This window comes from Raphanus sativus, chromosome 8 (assembly GCF_000801105.2).
Source record: "Raphanus sativus cultivar WK10039 chromosome 8, ASM80110v3, whole genome shotgun sequence".
Taxonomy (NCBI): domain Eukaryota; kingdom Viridiplantae; phylum Streptophyta; class Magnoliopsida; order Brassicales; family Brassicaceae; genus Raphanus; species Raphanus sativus.
This window is the reverse complement of record NC_079518.1, coordinates 2,552,590-2,569,861: the sequence shown is the minus strand read 5'-3', so window position 1 is coordinate 2,569,861 and position 17,272 is coordinate 2,552,590. Positions and strand designations below refer to the sequence as shown.

General features: G+C 38.2%; 4 protein-coding genes and 1 pseudogene across 5 annotated transcripts; 3 read left to right on the top strand and 2 right to left on the bottom strand.

Moving 5' to 3' along the window:
• Nucleotides 1–629: 629 nt before the first annotated feature.
• On the top strand, nucleotides 630–1,543 carry LOC108822487 (uncharacterized). The gene has a single exon (XM_018595583.2). It carries the CDS (start codon nucleotides 783–785, stop codon nucleotides 1,251–1,253), a length of 471 nt encoding a protein of 156 aa, XP_018451085.1. The 5' UTR covers nucleotides 630–782; the 3' UTR covers nucleotides 1,254–1,543.
• Nucleotides 1,544–1,745: 202 nt separating this feature from the next.
• On the bottom strand, nucleotides 1,746–4,394 carry LOC130494317 (rhamnogalacturonan I rhamnosyltransferase 1). Of its 2 annotated transcripts, none has more exons than XM_056992531.1 (8): nucleotides 3,872–4,394; nucleotides 3,706–3,782; nucleotides 3,543–3,631; nucleotides 3,303–3,465; nucleotides 2,939–3,228; nucleotides 2,631–2,835; nucleotides 2,374–2,531; nucleotides 1,746–2,282 (listed from the first exon to the last, which is right to left on the bottom strand). In XM_056992531.1, exons 1-8 carry the CDS (start codon nucleotides 4,116–4,118, stop codon nucleotides 2,009–2,011), a joined length of 1,503 nt encoding a protein of 500 aa, XP_056848511.1. In that variant the 5' UTR covers nucleotides 4,119–4,394; the 3' UTR covers nucleotides 1,746–2,008. The 2 variants fall into 2 exon arrangements, with proteins under 2 accessions (XP_056848511.1, XP_056848512.1); XM_056992532.1 differs by having other exon boundaries at nucleotides 3,715–3,782; nucleotides 3,872–4,393.
• A 1,002-nt stretch (nucleotides 4,395–5,396) lies between these two features.
• Nucleotides 5,397–6,811, top strand: LOC130498857 (transmembrane emp24 domain-containing protein p24delta7-like). Its single transcript, XM_056992534.1, has 4 exons — nucleotides 5,397–5,674; nucleotides 5,760–5,969; nucleotides 6,392–6,468; nucleotides 6,554–6,811. The coding sequence occupies exons 1-4, from the start codon at nucleotides 5,465–5,467 to the stop codon at nucleotides 6,696–6,698; spliced, it is 642 nt and encodes a 213-aa protein (XP_056848514.1). The 5' UTR covers nucleotides 5,397–5,464; the 3' UTR covers nucleotides 6,699–6,811.
• Nucleotides 6,812–6,853: 42 nt separating this feature from the next.
• Nucleotides 6,854–9,346, bottom strand: LOC108819435 (probable WRKY transcription factor 4). Its single transcript, XM_056992533.1, has 4 exons — nucleotides 8,739–9,346; nucleotides 7,724–8,319; nucleotides 7,478–7,648; nucleotides 6,854–7,391 (listed from the first exon to the last, which is right to left on the bottom strand). The coding sequence occupies exons 1-4, from the start codon at nucleotides 9,162–9,164 to the stop codon at nucleotides 7,142–7,144; spliced, it is 1,443 nt and encodes a 480-aa protein (XP_056848513.1). The 5' UTR covers nucleotides 9,165–9,346; the 3' UTR covers nucleotides 6,854–7,141.
• A 3,442-nt stretch (nucleotides 9,347–12,788) lies between these two features.
• LOC130498855 (uncharacterized) lies at nucleotides 12,789–16,934 on the top strand (annotated as a pseudogene).
• Nucleotides 16,935–17,272: the final 338 nt, after the last annotated feature.

Genomic DNA, 17,272 nt, shown 5'->3' with positions numbered 1-17,272 from the left:
CTAGTAGAGATATTTACCCAGAAACTAAGTTCTACTCAAAAACAATACGAGGAAGGGATATAAAAGTTTCAATGGCGGTTTCTCTCCCGAACTCGTTTCTCCAGATCAACCCATGCGCTCCTTCTCTGGTAACTAGAAAGGTAAAAGCTTTTTCTTCTTCGTCTATAACACTCCTCTCCTCTCCTCAAATCACTAAATTTTTTGTGTAGGGGATTCTGAATAGCCAATTACGGCGGCAGCTATTGGCGCGAGAGGAGGAAAGAAACCGGCGGTTACCAATCCGGTGGTGGCCAAAGTTTACTGCAACGGAGAGATCACCAGATGGAGTCGGAGTCGCCGAGGAGTCACCAGAGAAGATGATTCGATCGTGAAAGATAGAGGATGATGAATGTGTGACACGTGTGCATAAGCTCCGTTGCTTGTGAGTCTTAATTAAGCGTCGTTGTTTGTTTAATTACATAATTTTCTTTTTCTTTTTAACCTAAAAACACTAAGCACCCGCGTTAAGCATCCGCGTTAATGATGCTCTAACGCGTTTCATAAATTTTGTAGCAGCAAATTAATAATTAAATAATAACCCCAAAAAGAAAAAGAAAAAAAAGGAAAAAAATAAAAAACGGTGATCACAAAAGGGTTTTTGAGAGGGTTTAACACAGAAGCTTCGTTTTACAAATCTACGAGTCGGCGGCGGCAGAAACAACGAACTTTCTTCATCTGTATCGTCGATTCCTCCATAAAGATCCGATCTCGCGACTTAGAGAGTAAAGGGCGATCGATCGATCATGTCATCTCCGGATCCGACGAAGACAGCGAATTCCGATTCCCAATCTCCAAAGGAAGCTCCTACTCCGTCGGAGGAGCTAGGAGATTCGTCAACTGTTTGGAGAGATCCAGTAGAATCCGGATCTCCAAACGAAGAAGAAGAGTCGAATCAAGGAGGAGAGGGAGAAGAGGAGGAAGAGGAAGGAGAGTGCGGGTTTTGCTTGTTCATGAAAGGAGGGGGATGCAAAGAGTCGTTCACGGCTTGGGAAGTGTGTGTGGAGGAAGCTGAGAAGAACAAGGAAGACATCGTCACCAAGTGTATGGAGATCACTAGTACCTTGAAGAAGTGTATGGATGAGCATTCCGATTACTACCAGCCGATCCTCGCTGCGGAGAGAGCTGCTGAGCAGCAGGTGAAGAAGGAGCTCGAGGCCGACAAGGAGAAGATCTCTGAAGAAGAAGCGGCGGCGATGAAGCTAGCTCAGGGTTAAAACTGAGAGGGAGGAGATTTAGGTAATTTTACCAGAGAATGTTGTTTAGATACCATTGATGATGGTCGAGTTTCTTTACCTAATTATTATAACCTGTTACTTCTTTGTGTGGGGGAAGAATAAGTGGATTGATTGAGATCAGTTGAACCTTTTCTATCTGATTGAATACTTTGTTTTTAAAGCAGAAAGTTTCCTCTTTAAAGGTCACTTCTTTGTTGATGGTTAAGAAGTTCTTTTTTCTTCTGGTTTTTGCTAAGCTTTTGAATGTGATATTGGGTCTTTCCTTTAGTGATTGCTTCTGGTTCCAACATTTTCTAGTTTGTCTGAAGAATCAAGTTGAAAAGACAGTAGCATTTGTTTTCCCGGTTCAATCCTATAATCTTTACAGATGCCAAACGTTTTCCCCAACTTCATGACTGTTATCAGTCAGCTCGCATAGAGTTGGAATCGAGCACTTGAGACAGAAGAGTTGAGGAGAGACAACAATCTGTATGGTTAGGCTATTGCCAAAATTTTGAAACTTCTATAAGATGAGAGAGAGATACATAACCTTGTTTTAGTTACATCTTAACTCGCGTAAAAACAAATAAATCAAGATCAGCAACTATGCAGAGAAATTTTGAAAAAGTTACAAAACAAAAATGGGAACAAAACTCAGGGAAGGAACTGAACTATGCAGCTCAGTTTCCAGGTGTTTCGCGTTCCCGTCCTCTTGCAGAAGTAATGAGATAGTGTATGCTAAAAGAAATGTGACTTCAACGTGTTAAAGTAGAGTTTCTATGGCCAGACAGATCGTGGCAATTTGTACCTTCGCAAAGACATTCTTGAGGGTTAGCGTAGAAGTAATCTTCCTCCTTTGGTTTGTCAGAGATCACTCTTCGATGTGTAGGTGCTCCTCTTCGTCTCTCATGTGCTTCCTTTACAGCTACTGCAAACTGATCCCACGTGAGGGTCTTGTTGTTATGTAAGTCCAGTAGCTCCACCAGTCTCTTGCGGTCAAGCAGGATTGTTTTCTTAAACCCGAGGTATCTGCAAAGTCAAGCAACATCACATGTATCGTTTTCTTAACATTACTTTGTCAATTGTCGTGGAATATAAATGGATTCAGTCTCAATATCACCTTCGATGACCTTCCACGACTTTTGCCATGTTTCCATCATACGTGGGAATAAAAGTGTTGCTGGCCACAGATACCATGAAATCTAGAGCAGCCATTTGAGATGAATGGTTCTGAAACTGTTGCAACTCTCCCGACTCCAATAGCATTTCCTTCTTTACCTATAACCACATGTGAGAGCAAAACTGATGAGGAAAAGTGCATTTTTAATAAAGATACAATTGACAACTCCTTAGGGAAGTTGGGACCGGTAGACTCACAATTCTCGGGAATGCTTCCCTTAGAACGGAAAGTCTATGCTCGCTCCCATAAATCTCGCCAGCAGCAATGTATATCTGTGTATTTTGATCGAATCCCAATGCTTTTAGAACCAATGCCACCTCCTCTGGCGTCAGAGGACACAGCCCTTGCGCCCTCCTCTCCTCTGAGTTTATCTCCTTCTCTCTCCACCAGGGATATGTGTACCTAAACAAAACAGTCCACGCGCAACAAAAAAGACAGGGTAAACAGACATATATACTCCATCCAACAAAGCACCAATTCAAGACAAGATTTTCGGAAGGCAAACCTCATCTTTTTGAGCTCTTCCGCTTCTTCCTGACTGCAACCATGAGTGCAACCAGAGAAAGCTAACATATCCATCTCATATCTCAGATGCAAAGCCAGAAAAGGCCCTCTTTGCTGTAGAATGCGGACTAACTTAGACCCCAAAGCCTCAAGCTGTGGAGTGAACTTAAGTCCCTGGAAGTTCACCCGACACCTAAGCCACTGGAGTGGGAGCGAAAGACCATTGTTCGCCAGACGGGTATCTGTCCTATTGAAATGCACAACTTTGTGTTTACTAAAAAGAGGCAACACCTGAAAAATAAAAGAACTTGAAAATCAAGATACACAGATCAAAATAACTCATCAGCAAGAACAAAAAAACACACCTGCTTAAGGTAATAGTTTTCATCAGACCAGCTGACAGGAGGCATTTCGAACATGTGGTAACCATACTTGGTGCTATACCGTTTAGGAAGCCTCCTCAAAACCCGAACTTCATCTCTTAATGAATCAATGAAATGTCTCACATCAAAAATATCCTCAAACCCACTGCAAAGGAAAACAAAGTTTGCCCCTTTAGATTTGCTATATAGACACCTATAAAAGACAAGAGTATTATTATTTACCTTGGATCAGCCCAGAAAGAAGTCTTATCAAGCTCAGGAACAACGAGAGTGAGGTTAAGTAGCCTCGCAACAGTCACCATGTCACAAATCTAAAAACAACAACAACATGCGTCAATCTTTATTTTTTTTTTAAAACATCAAATCTGAGAGATCGAAAGAGCACGTGACTAACAGCAGATCGCATCTGATTAAGTCCGCCGTTACACGATACAAGTAGAATCCCATTGCTTGTATAGTTCCCTGCCATTTAACAATAATAATCTCATTATCAAAACACTCAGACGAAAGACGATATAACAAAGAGAAGGGAAGAAGAACAAGAAACAGACTCGGAGGAGGAAGAGGAGGAGGCAACGGAACGGGCTTATCAGGGGCCGAGAATCTGGAAACCTGACCGGTGAAGATCCGGGTACGCCAGAGCTCACCGGCGGCGAAAAGCTGGACCAGACACGTCCAGATGAGAATGGTGGAGCAGACGGTGACGAACCAGACTTGGACGCGGGGCTTCGGAGCTGCCGGAGGCGGAAGCTTGTTATCGCTCCGCGCCTGAGTGGATTCCGATCTAACTACTTCCATCTACTACCTCCGACGATCGTCTTCGCCGCCTCATGAGATTGATGATGATTAATTTGCGGAAAACCTAATTTTTTTTTCTCGAGATCTTGTGATTGTCAGAATTTTCCGGAGGGTTGCTTTCAAATGCAGAGTAAAATTAGATGGCAAACGTGAAATGAAACAGAGGCTCCTCGTCGTCACAGGTTTGAATCTCGAGGATTAATTTTTTTTTCCGAGAAAATTCGAAATTAAAAAAAAAAAATCACGAACGAGAGTGGTGGTAGTGAGAGAGAGAGAGAGAGAGAGAGAGAGGAGAGGAATGACGAACATAAATAATTAACCGCCAATTTATTATTTTCATCTCCAATATTAAATGCTATTGGTCAGAAAATGGAAACAGTAACTTTTAATTAAATGCCAGTTTTTGTCGAGATGCCCGATTCTTAACGAAATGTGATTTATTAGGACAAGAAAAATGAAATGACGTTTAAGGAAAAAGACAGAAATAGATATATTCATTTAAAGATTTCGTGAATATTCAACTCTGAAAAACATATACAACTACTAGAAGGGAAAGGAAGAAGACACACTTGGCCTTTTTTGAATTTTTGATCCGAGTCATTGTCAACGCATTCACCTAACTATACTCTATTTATTGCCACTAATCACGATCAAAAAGTTCTTTAATCTCTTTCGCCCACACGCTTCTTTGATTAAACATGCATATATGCGTCTGCATACATACACACTCCTTAATATAATATACAGATGCCCTATAAGAGTATGAGTTGTTTTGAAAAAAAAAATCAGATATAAACACAGAGAAATGGAGGCGAAATCATGACTACCCTCAATTTGCATCTGCATTGCATTAGCATTCCTTCCAAGTAAAGCTAGTCTCTTTTTTTTCTTCTTTACAAAAACTCCATAACAATTGTTTCGAAATAACAAGCTAATTATGCTTAAACTTTAAATTAACATCTTTATGAATTTTAACTTTTTTTTATTATTGCAACAGTTTCAAAAAAAATTTAGCCAATCAAGTTTGAACTTGAAAAAGAAAAAAAAAAAGTTTGAACTTGAAATTAAAGAAGAGATTTCTACTCTGGATATGCTTGGGCTAATGTAAAAAAAAAAATCAAAAGGTAAGCCCAATGTAGGCTCAATACAGAGCTTGGGTCGAAAACCCTCTGCAACTAAGTCAGAAGTGGTTAGTCCAATAAGCTAATCCACGTGTTACGACCAATAAAACACCTCCGCGTGGCAACGCACGTGTTGACTTTCTCCGTCTCCTTCACTAGCCAGCAAAACAACGTAAAAACATCAAATACTCGTCAGATCGATATCTCCACTACATCGGAGCCGCCATGGATCTTCATCGGAGCTCGACGATCACACTCCTGATCCTCTCAATCTTATCCCCCGCGACGCTCTCAATGCGCTACGAGCTACACTCAGGCCACACGAAATGCATCTCCGAGGAGATTCACGTGAACGCAATGTCCGTCGGCAAATACAGCATCGTAAACCCTCACGAAGATCATCCTCTCCCTGCTTCCCACAAAATCACCGTCAAGGTAAAACAACAACACATCTTTAATCACTCGAATCTCATCGCATTTCAATCAATTGGTGTCAGTGTTGGTGTGTGTGTGTTATTAGGTGACGTCGCCGCAAGGAACGGTTTATCACGAGGCGGACGGAGTGAGCACGGGACATTTCTCGTTGACGGCTGTGGAAACAGGAGATTACATCACCTGCTTCTCGGCCGTTGATCACAAACCGGAGACGGTACTGACCATTGACTTTGATTGGAGGACGGGGATTCATAGCAAGGACTGGTCCAATGTGGCCAAGTTGAGCCAAGTCGAAGTAAGAAAAGTCCAAAAAAAAAACTGAAACTCATTCTGATGATCAATTTTTAGGATTTTGCTGGAGCGTGTGAGGAGATGATAGAGCTAAGTTAGACCGTTATAAGTGGAAAGTTTTATAAATTGAATTTGAGATACTTTCGTATGGTGCTAGTTCAAGTGGTATTAGAAGAGAGATTTATTAGTTTTACTATGAACTCGATTGGTTGCTTTTAGCTCATCCTTCTTTCTCTCTAGTTGACTGATCTCCTGCAAAGTGAGGATAGATAGGGGACTCTAGGCTTTTGTAGACGACATGGAGAAAACTAGCTTTTTGCAGACAACTGAGAACGAAAGTAGCTTTCAGTGGTGACATTTGTATCCTCTTAAGATCTTAACGTTTGTTTTGTTTTAACCATTTTTCTTTTTGATGTTATTGGCTAGAACATTGAGTCTGAGGTTAAGAAGTTATTGGATACTGTTACTTCCATCCATGACGAGATGTTTTACCTCCGTGACAGGTAATTTTACACAAAAATCATGTGTTTCCTTTGAAGAGAATATAACTCAAAACTCAAAAATGCATCTTCTTCTGGTATGTTGCAGGGAAGAAGAAATGCACGAACTGAACATATCGACAAATTCGAAGATGGCATGGTTGAGTTTTATGTCTCTTGGGGTTTGTTTATCAGTCGCAGGTCTTCAGTTTTGGCACTTGAAGACTTTCTTCCAGAAGAAGAAGCTCATCTAGGGAGAGAGACGCACATCATTACCATCTCTAGTTTTGTTGTTACACAAGTGGATTCAGTTTTGTCAAGCATTTTGCTACTCGATTTTGCGGTTGTGTGATATGATCTTTTAACATCTCACTGATCTTCAAACGCTTTCCATGTTACACCCCTTACGGACAGATTACAACAGTATACTAATAAACAAACAAAAAGTCCAGTTTGATATTACAACATATAAAACCTCATCCACACAACGTGTAACTATCTTCTGAATCAATAACACAAAGACACAACAAATAACTCTCCTGTAATTTTCTTCTTCATGTACAAAAGAATACATATAAGTCAACAGAAATCTGAAAACCTTAAACCCTAAGACGTTTAAGTACTACACCAGAACATAGAACAACATAGAACAACCCTTTCTGATGAACACTCTGAGATATACAGAGTTTTCTTCTCCTTAAATTGTTTGCTCTTCTTTCAGCCTTAGGCACGCAACTGGCTGCTGATGCTGCTGATTTAAGTTAGCCAAACCGCCATGCCTTAACTGTGCCGCCGCTGCTGTAGCGGCATGGCTGCTTGATTTAGCTGCTGGAGGGTCATGGTTATGTTTTCCTTCGTATGTTGTTACTACAGCTTTTGGATCTGTTGCTGCTCTCTCCACATGTTTCCTCACTCCACATCCCTGTGTTGTGCACTTGTAGTAACTCCTGTGGATCATAAGTGAAAACATCAAAACAAAAATGTTTTAACAAATAAACTATAATCAGTTAGATGATCTTTTTGTGTGTATTACCTTGGATAAGGATTCCCTTTGACAACTTTTTGTCCATACTTCCGCCATCTATATCCATCATCTAAAAGATCAACCTCACTTGTTGTCTGAACAATAATTCTAGGCTCTGCCACGGTTCTATGTGAAGCAGCAACAGCAGCAGCTTGTTCCAGAACTCGAACATCTGTACTTCTGCACATTCAAACATCTCTCTCATAAAAAAAATGAATGATACAAATCATCATCAAAGCTTATAACTATATATACCTTCTCTTGGCATCAGGCTCGTCTCTCACACCACTTTCTCCATTACCAACTTCTTCGCTGTCACTTGCCTCAGACATTTGCTCCGTTGTAGCTTGACTTGCTGCTTCATGTTGTTCCCTCGTAGTTTTGTTATTAACCGAGCTCCCATTTAGATTCGCTGTGCTGTCTTTGTTGTTGCCTCGCTTAGTGTTCTGAGGAGGTTCGTGATTGTGCTGACCTTTGTAGATGATCTCAGTTACCTGTCCATCGAGAGATCTCTCAACCTTCTTCTTGACAGGACATCCCGGATTGGTGCACTTGTAATAGCTTCGAGGAAACTCGCTGCCTTTGACTTGCTTTTGCCCATACTTTCTCCAGTTGTAGCCATCATCCGCTGGTCTGTCGACATTTAGAGGCCGTTGTGACAACCTTTGCTCGATGATGGTTATATGATCCGAGGTAGGGTTCTGAGCCTGATCAGATGAAAATGATTGGAGGGCCTGAGAGGAAGGAGGGTTCTCATCGGTTTGAGGTTGTTGCATATTAATGGCATTGGCTTGAACTGCTTGCGCTGTGACTTGTGCTAGAGCTTGCTGATGTGTCATTCCATATGATCCCTGCACAATGTTACATTCCAGGTTAGAGCAAGAATTGGAGAAAAAAAATACAAGAACCTTTCCTTCTCTTAAAGCTCCTACCTTTTCAAAATTAGTTAAGCTGCAAATTTATTTCCTCTTTGAGACAATCCATAAATCTCCCTAATAAACCCTAATCAAACTCTTGATCTTATTTCTACAACATTGACCTAAAATGAAAAACGATTTGAATGTTTTTTTTTTCTTTCTATAGCTATTACAAGTCTATAATCTGTTTGCTAACAAATAAAAAACGTGTCTTTTTGCCTAAGCAGCCAACCTAGCAAAGAAAACAAGAAACAGCTCAACAAAGAAAGCCATAAACTTCCACTTTCCATAAATAGATTTTTTAAAACTGATCTTAACAGAAATAGAAACTTGTTGATAAAAATCTTTAAAACCTGAAGGGGAGAGAAAAGACCCAAGAAGCTCGGTGAATCCAGCCGCATCGCAGGACTTAAGCCCGGTGGTGCAGTGAACATAGACGGTGACTGAGAAACCATCAAACCGGCCGGTCTGCTCTGCTTAAATCTCGGGTCAACAACATCAACAACACCACTACTAGAGCTATTACTATTATTATTCCCTTCGCTACCAGCAGCAGGGGAAGGCATGACGACTCCGGCAAGGAGCTGAGAGAAAGACCTACTCGACTCATCGGTGTCGGAGAACATGTTTGAGACCAGAGTCATCGGACCGGGGCTGAAACCAACGCCGCCACCGTAGACGAACATCTCACTAAACGGCCGTGGAGGAAGGGATAAAGTGGGTCGCGACAGAGCTCCGGCGGACTTGGATGTCGACGGAAGCTCTTCCTTCTCCGACATCGATCCCGAAAATGAAACAATAAAAAGATAAATCCTATTTTTACCAAAAAGAAAAAGATAAATCCTTTTTGTATATAACTGTCCGTGTGAATCAGTGTCGTGTAACTCGTGTCTCGGTCCGATTTTTTGCCGTCATGTTTTCTTTTAACGGAGATTTCAAGTTTTTTTTCTTCTTTTCTGTTATATTAAACGGATCTATAAAGATTAAAGCTTTTATGTCCACGATGTAAGATATATGTAAAGGACACATTCATTTTGTACGATTTGAGTAATGTGCAGTAAAAAAATAAAACAAATGTTTTCAAAAACTTATTATCGTTTTAAAGATAAAACTTTAACATATTAAATCCTGTAATTGCTGTATTTTTTACATTTAAGAGAATTTAATTCAGAAATAAAAGTTGACAAAAAGTCAGAACTAAAATATATTTTATGGTACGCATCATTGTCAACAAAGCTGGGTCTGGAAGTATATTATGAGAATATAGTATAAAAAGATGAATTAACCTTTAACCAAAAGAAAATGATTTTTTTTCATACCAAATTGATGTGTTTATTGATTTTAGTTTATGTTTCTTCTTTTACAAAGTGTCGGTATACTATTGTACGATGAACCTGGAGTGAAGAGGAGAGACAAGGCCACACTTCTATTCTACTCCACGTTGTATGAATAATACTGAAACGATAGCTGGCATTCCGTTTTCAAAGCCCATTTTATATCTTCATGGGCTATCGAGAAAGCCTGAGAGACGTTTTCCCTGGGCGTTTATACCAAAGGTCTTTTAGGGGATGGGGCTCGTGTTAATGGAGCGTATATCCACCGTTGGATTACATGATATTCTGTTTAATGGACTCAGATGAGATCAATGTTTTTCCCCAGGTGGTGTTTCAAAAGCCAAGTATTTGTTTAAGCATGGCTACGTGAATGCATATTTAATCACACATCTATTTTTATTCCTTGTATAACCAAGAAATTTAGGTCATATTTTTGTATCTCTTCGTTTAATGCAAAAGACAAAGTAAAAAGATATAAACCTTATAATTTTTTATCTTTAAATGTTATTAAATTTTTCGTTCTATATTTTTCTATTATAGTATATAATTTAAAGATAAAAATAAACAGATCATCATTTCAAAATCTCAGTAACAAATCAATTGACATCTAATTGGTTTTTAAAAGCATATTACTATGATGATTAGAACATTAAACTATAATAAACAAAAATTGATGTAAATTTTTCTTATATGTAAATGTAACTAAATAATTATTTATAGTTTCTAATAAAGTATTATATACAAAAATGGATGATGGCGGATTTTTAAATAGTTATTCCCTATGTTTTATAATTATAATAAATGTTATTTTAGGTTTGTTATTTTGTTTTAAAATAAATATCATTCTACAAATTTAATGTAATTTTGTTCATTAAATATAATTTGTACCTTTTTAATAACTAATGATTTTTAATTTAAATTATTATTATTTAATTAATTATATATTAAATAAAATATACTAGTTAATTATACAAATTTTTTAATCTCCGTCAAAAGCGTCAAATAACGTTATTCTGGAACTAAATAGAATAGAGTATTTTTCAAAGGGGATGGAGGAGGAGCTAGTGGGAGACGAGTGGCAAATAATTCTACTTTTATTCATACCAATTTTATTTTGTTTAAATAAACTATCAAGCTATCAAAATATTTCCGATGTGATGTGCATAGTGAGTAACGATAGAGTAACATCTAATTCTACACTCTAGTTTTCAACCACCATGTTTTCTGTAGCGCCTTAATTTATTAATTAATTTTGTTTTGAACATATAGATTCTTACTACTCTGCAGCTTACTAAAGTTTATTCTTTAGCAATGCCATATCACTTTTTTGAATAAAACTTATGGTTCAACCAAAATCAATGTTCTTAAATTAAATTAAATTTCAAAAAACAACAACAAGGATTTTATTGTGGCCGTGAAATACTATTGCTTGATACATAAATCAAAGAAAAATGACAGTTGCATATGGCTTGCATGTGTATATATTTTTTATCTCTGTTTGATTATGAAATCAATTTGGTGGGACACACCATAAGAAGTATGATAGGACCCTTGACTAATACTCAGTTAATAAATCTTAATTTTCTGTTTCTGATGACATTTCCGAAAGAATACTTTGGACCACTTTTAAGGTCTATTCCCAACTTATCTTGAACCCAATAAAAGCATTATAACTATTGATATATAATATCTTATAAATAATACAGACCATTCGGTCTATTATTCTACGTCTTCAAGTTATCTGATCAGCCATTTTAGTCTAGTAATTTCATATGTTACAAAAAAACTTCATATATCTTTATATACAAAGGTGTAGGTGTAGCATTGTGGTATTGAAGTTTAAATTCAATATACTATTTAATTAATTTATCCAGCATTCTCTAACTAAGCGTTTAAGATAGTTAGCAAATTAAGCAACAATTAAATAACGCGTATAGATCTACTATGTATTATTCTTGGATTTTCTTTGAAATGAGACATGGTAGTAAATTTTCCGGTGTTACCTCGATTTACAAATACGGTTAAGTTGAGTGTTGACGAAACAAAATGAGCGTAGCTTAGATTTTTGATCAAACTGCGATTAAAACTAGATAATTTTGAAGAATATCTAAGCTTATGTTACTGTGTGAGATGGGAAAAAATATATAAGAATTTATACTTTTGTGCATATCTACAGCTCAGTTTTTAAAGAGTTTTGTTCATCTCTATAATAAAAGGTGGTACTTATTTTGTCACGCCTTTAAGAGCTAAATTCACTTTATTATTTACATAAAATATGTGTGCCTTACAGTCTTCGATAAATATATTTTTCTAAAAAATATAATTAGATCCTTTTTTGAGCAACTAAATTTTAGATCTTTTTTTCTTTGACTAATATGATTAGATTCTTAACCCTTGTAGTCCTTAGAAAACTACGCTCGTAGATCCCATTAGTGTCCAAAAATTTCTTTAATTTTTTTTATAATCTAAAATCAACTTCGATCACCAATCCAAAAAACTATCTAACAAAAGTTATAGACGTACTAAAAGAAATTTTTTATATAATATTCCTCATGTAAACAAAATGATCACACAGTATCCAACATTTTAAACATAAAAGAAAATAAGATTTTAGCTGGGAGGCGGATGCTTTGTTTGCTGTCAAGAGATTATTAGTTACAGCTTTATTCAATTATATAATTTTTGAAATAGTGATTACAGAAAATAATGTGTTTACCATAGGCTTTAAATGTACTTATAAAGCAGCAAAGATATATGGAGATAATCTAGGAGATAACCATTCCACATTTCAGTACCTTTTTTCAAAGTAAAGAATAAAATATATTAACTAAATCATTAATAATTTTGAAAATAAAATTTGACTGTATACATGGAAGAAATTTATAAGGTATATATATATAAAATTGATCATATCTTTTTTTTTGGTCAACAAATTGATCATATCTATTATTACTAAAATAAACTGAGTCAAAATATTCAATCTTATTCTTTCTTTAAATCGTAGTAGTACAAGTTTTAAAAAAAGGCTAAAGTTATTACATTAAACAGAAGGGAGAAAAAAAAAAGCAGAGAACAGAATAAAAAGGCAAGGGAAGAGAAGACCGGATGTTGACAAAAAAAAATTAAATGTCACTGTTGTGTCTGATAGAGAGATAGATAGATTGAAAGAAGAGAAGGGGTCGTTTGTTAGTTTATTTTGTGATTTTACGGATCTTTCCTTTTCTCTCCCTAAACAACCTTATTTTTCATTTTTATCTCTCTCACAAAAGAAGCAGACGAACGAAGAAGAAAGAAAGAAAGAAAATAGATAATAAAGGAGATTTCTTTTCCTCTCTCCGGCAAAATTTTTGTTCTTTTTTTGGGTCTGGGTAGAAGAGAGAGAGAGTGGCCCAGTAGATCGAAGATTACGATCTATTTTTTCATACTTTATTTTTACCTTTGAGTTTTAGATTTTTTTGGGTTTATTTCACTTTGTTAAAAACTTGTAAAAAATCTTCATTTTTGAGCTTCTGAAGAAAATATGGATGCGACTTGGCGATAAGAGGATGTGGGTTTATTAAGGTAAAAACCCTCTGATAATTTGTAATTTTTATTTGATGATTTTCAATTTTAATTTTCATGTAGGTTAATGCATCTCTTCTGTCAATTTGGTTATAATCATGTCCTAATTATTTTGCAGATCCTTTTATAATCTAACTTTAGATTTCGTCTTGATTAGGACTGGACTCATCCTTTTAGTATATCACTGAATCAAAAAAACCTTATCTAGGGTGTGTGAGAATACTCATCATTTCATTTCTGCTGTATGTTTGACTTGTGAGCAACTGTTAAAAGAAGCTATTTCAGAAATGGGGTTTATGGTGATGGATGGAACTAAATTGAGCTCATTTAGTTAATAAAGTTTTGGTTTTTACGGAGGAAGGATGCTTGTTCTGTTGATTTGGTGATGGAACCAGATTTTGAGCCTCATGGAGTTAATAAAGTTTTTGTCTTTAGGCATCAAATGTGGTTTATGCTTTGTTGTTTTGGGGGACAATAATGCTAATGCCATTTTGAATCAGAGCTGTTCCCTCTCCTTGTTTCAATACTAAAGTTTTTGTTTGTTGTGGGAGGGAGCAGGAATGGGAACAAAGGTGCATTCGGAAACCTCATCTCCTGGAAGATATCATCACTCTATGAGAGATCTCAACAACGATTTTAACGCTTGCAGTAGATTGCCATTGCTCAACAACAGTGACAATAATAATAATAAAACCTCGGCTAATGATCAATCATCCTACAGAGATGTGGTGAGAAGGACAATGCTCGAACACGAAGCTGTTTTTAAGTCACAGGTTGGTTTAGTTAGTTAGTAGATGATTCTCTCTGTGTAACTTTCTCTGGCTTTGTCAGCTCTTGGTTGATTAATATGTTTGCCTTTTAACTTAGGTTTTGGAACTTCACCGGGTATACGGAATACAAAAGGACATGATGGACGAACTGAAAAGGAAACAGTTTAATAAAGAATGGTGTGGTGGTGGTCCAATTGAGGCATCATGTTCCTCTCAAGCAACTAACGATGATGATGGCCTCCGTAAATGGAAAATGCCTAGTTTTCCATCCATGTCGGTGGTGGAAGACAATGGCCATTCTCCTATGAAAGGGAACAGTTTTCTTGGTCAGGTTCCATGGCAAAATGGAGCTACTTCTTCCAAACATGTTGAAGCAGCTTTGGAGCTTAGGCCGACTAAAATGAGGAGAAAGATGATAGATCTTTGTATTCCAGCTGATGAGTACATTGATGACAATGACGACGCTGTAGAGTTGAAAGATGATCACAGGGTTAGCCAGCAGCTTCCTAATAATGGAGGTGAGCCTCGCGGAGATAGTTTGAGAATCGGTGGGTATGGTTCGAGTAGTAGTAGAAGAACCAATGGCTTGGCTGATTTGAATGAACCGTTTAAGGAAACAAATGAAGTTGCTTATGGCAATTTTCAAAGCCATGTTCCTGTTAACTCTCTCGGTATACCCAAAGCCTGGCCACAACAACATCACCAACCCTTAAGAATTGGTAAAGATGAATCCACTAAGTCTGCTACTCCGTTTCTTCAACCGGGCAAGCCACTGGATCCATCGTCTCAGCAAAGAGTAATAATGGGTTTACATAATAATGCTGGTCCTCCTCCTCCTCCTACAAGCAAGGCAGACTTGTGGAGAGGAAAGACGTTTATTGACCTAGAAGCTGATGATACTAATGATGATACCAACACTATCATCCATGAATCAAGTTTTGCTTCTCTTCATCAACAACAACAACAACCACGCCACCACTTGTATCCTACTTATAATCCTACTCCTCTAGAGTCTGCTGTCCCTTGGAACCGTCTGCATTCTCCTTGGCAGAATCCTACTAGCTTTGGTTTCCCTCAGGGAGTTGCTGCTTCAGCGCAGAGATACCCGGTTCTTAACCTCCCTGAGGCAAATGCTCAGAAACTAGGGTGTCTCGGAGATAGATTACAGTTCGAAAGCAATGCTAGAGGGAGTGGTAGTGCCACTCGGTCAAACCACCAAAACATGTTTTACAACGAGTGTTCTTCTTCATCGAAACCAAAAGGGACTGGCTATAGTTATCCTAACGGAGGAAGAAGAAGTGATCATCACAGCCTCTTGGATTTGAATGGCTCTGAGGTGGTGAAGTCTGTGAGAGATTTGAACTTGAACGTCACGCTTTCAAACGGTAACGATGAGGAACACGTGGCTACGTTACCATGGCTTTTAAAACCCACCAACTCTGAGGTGGCTGCTGCACCTGGGAGATGGAATCTGAACAGTAACGATGCTTCTTCTTCTTTGAAACCACCTTCCAGCATCAAAAAAGAGGAGGTGGGAGGAGGAAACAATGTTCAGAATCTTATGTGGCTAGAGAGGTTAAAGTCCGGTTCTTGTTCCAGTAAACAACCAGAGTCTGATAACATCAAAGCTGGAACTGCTCATAGAGATGAATCCAATACAGAAAGAGATAAAGTCCTTAGGGTAATGCTAGACATCAACGAACCGTGCGAGCCACTTTCAGATGAGGAGGATCAGCAGATGGAGAAACAAACCAAGTTTCATATCGATTTGAACATGTCGGTTAGTGAAGACGAAGAAGATGAAAGCTTCTCTGTTCCCACCACCAGCTCAAGACTGAGCTCAAAGAGACCTATGATAGATTTAGAAACTGTTCCTGAGTCTGAACCATCAGAAGAGACACCAACAGAAGAAGAGAAACCGCCGGAGTTTGAGAAAACAGCAGCAGAGACAATAGTTGCCATCTCTTCAGCTTGTTGCCTAGATAGAGAGCCTGAAGAAGCTGCTGCTGCTGCTTCATCTCCAGAAACAGTCATCCTTCACTGGTTTGCTGAGACAGTAGACACTCACAGAGAGAATCTAGACCAGAAGCTCGCTTCGAGGAACAACCAAGCGCGTTCTCTCTCGGAGATAGACTACTTCGAGTCAATGACCCTGCAGCTCCCCGAGATCACGGAAGAAGAGTACACCCCCAAGCCGTTAGTCCCCGAAGACATCGTACTAGAGGAAACAACAACAACAACAACCTCTGTGGCCGCCGCCGCCCACCAGAGACCGAGAAGAGGAAACGCGAGGAAAGGCAAACAGAGACGAGACTTCCAGAGAGACATCCTCCCGGGACTCGTGTCTTTAACGAAACACGAGGTGACGGAAGACATTCATTTGTTCGACGGGTTCATGAGAGCGGCGACGGGGAGCTCGTGGACTCCGACGGGTTTGACGACGAGGAAGAAGACCGGTGCGAGAGGGAGACCGAGACGTGTTGTGATAACGAACCCTGAACCGGTGGTTTATTACCCGGTTCAAGCTCCTCCTTGTCGTCCCCCCTCCTCGGTTCAACAACAGCATAACGGTGAGGTTGAGATGGGGTTTGAAGATGGGAGCTTTGGAGGTTGGGGGAAAATGACAAGAAGGCCGAGGAGACAGAGGTGTCCTTCTTCTTCATCAACTGTAACTACTACAAGTGTAACCACCAACGTTCATCATCACACGCGGATGTCACGTGATGGTTGGGAATGAATTGTACTATTTGATTTGATTACCATAGATTATTGTCATTACTGTCTGATTCTTTTTCAAAAAATGTTTTCGTATAGAGAGGGAGGAAGATATAATGTCAAACTGTGTGTGATAGATATTTTTCACTAGTGGAATACTTTTAATTTATTTTCGCTTCTTGTTATTATATTATGAAAAAAAATATTTATTTTGAGTTGTTTTCTAAAAATGTTTAAACGAAATGATTTTAAAAAAAGGGGTTTAGCCATTCGAAAAATCGGTTTAAATGTTTGTATAACTAATAATCTCCTAAACAGCATCTAACACTATCACCTAACAATTTTTTTGAACATTGATTTAGATTGGTTGAATTTTCGTTATAATTGGGTTTAATAAGAAAAATAATAATTTGGTCAGCTCACATAAATAATGTATGGGCCATGTAAATAAAAATGCATGGGCCTATATTGGTTCTTTTGCTCAAGTAATTAATTGACATTCGCCTA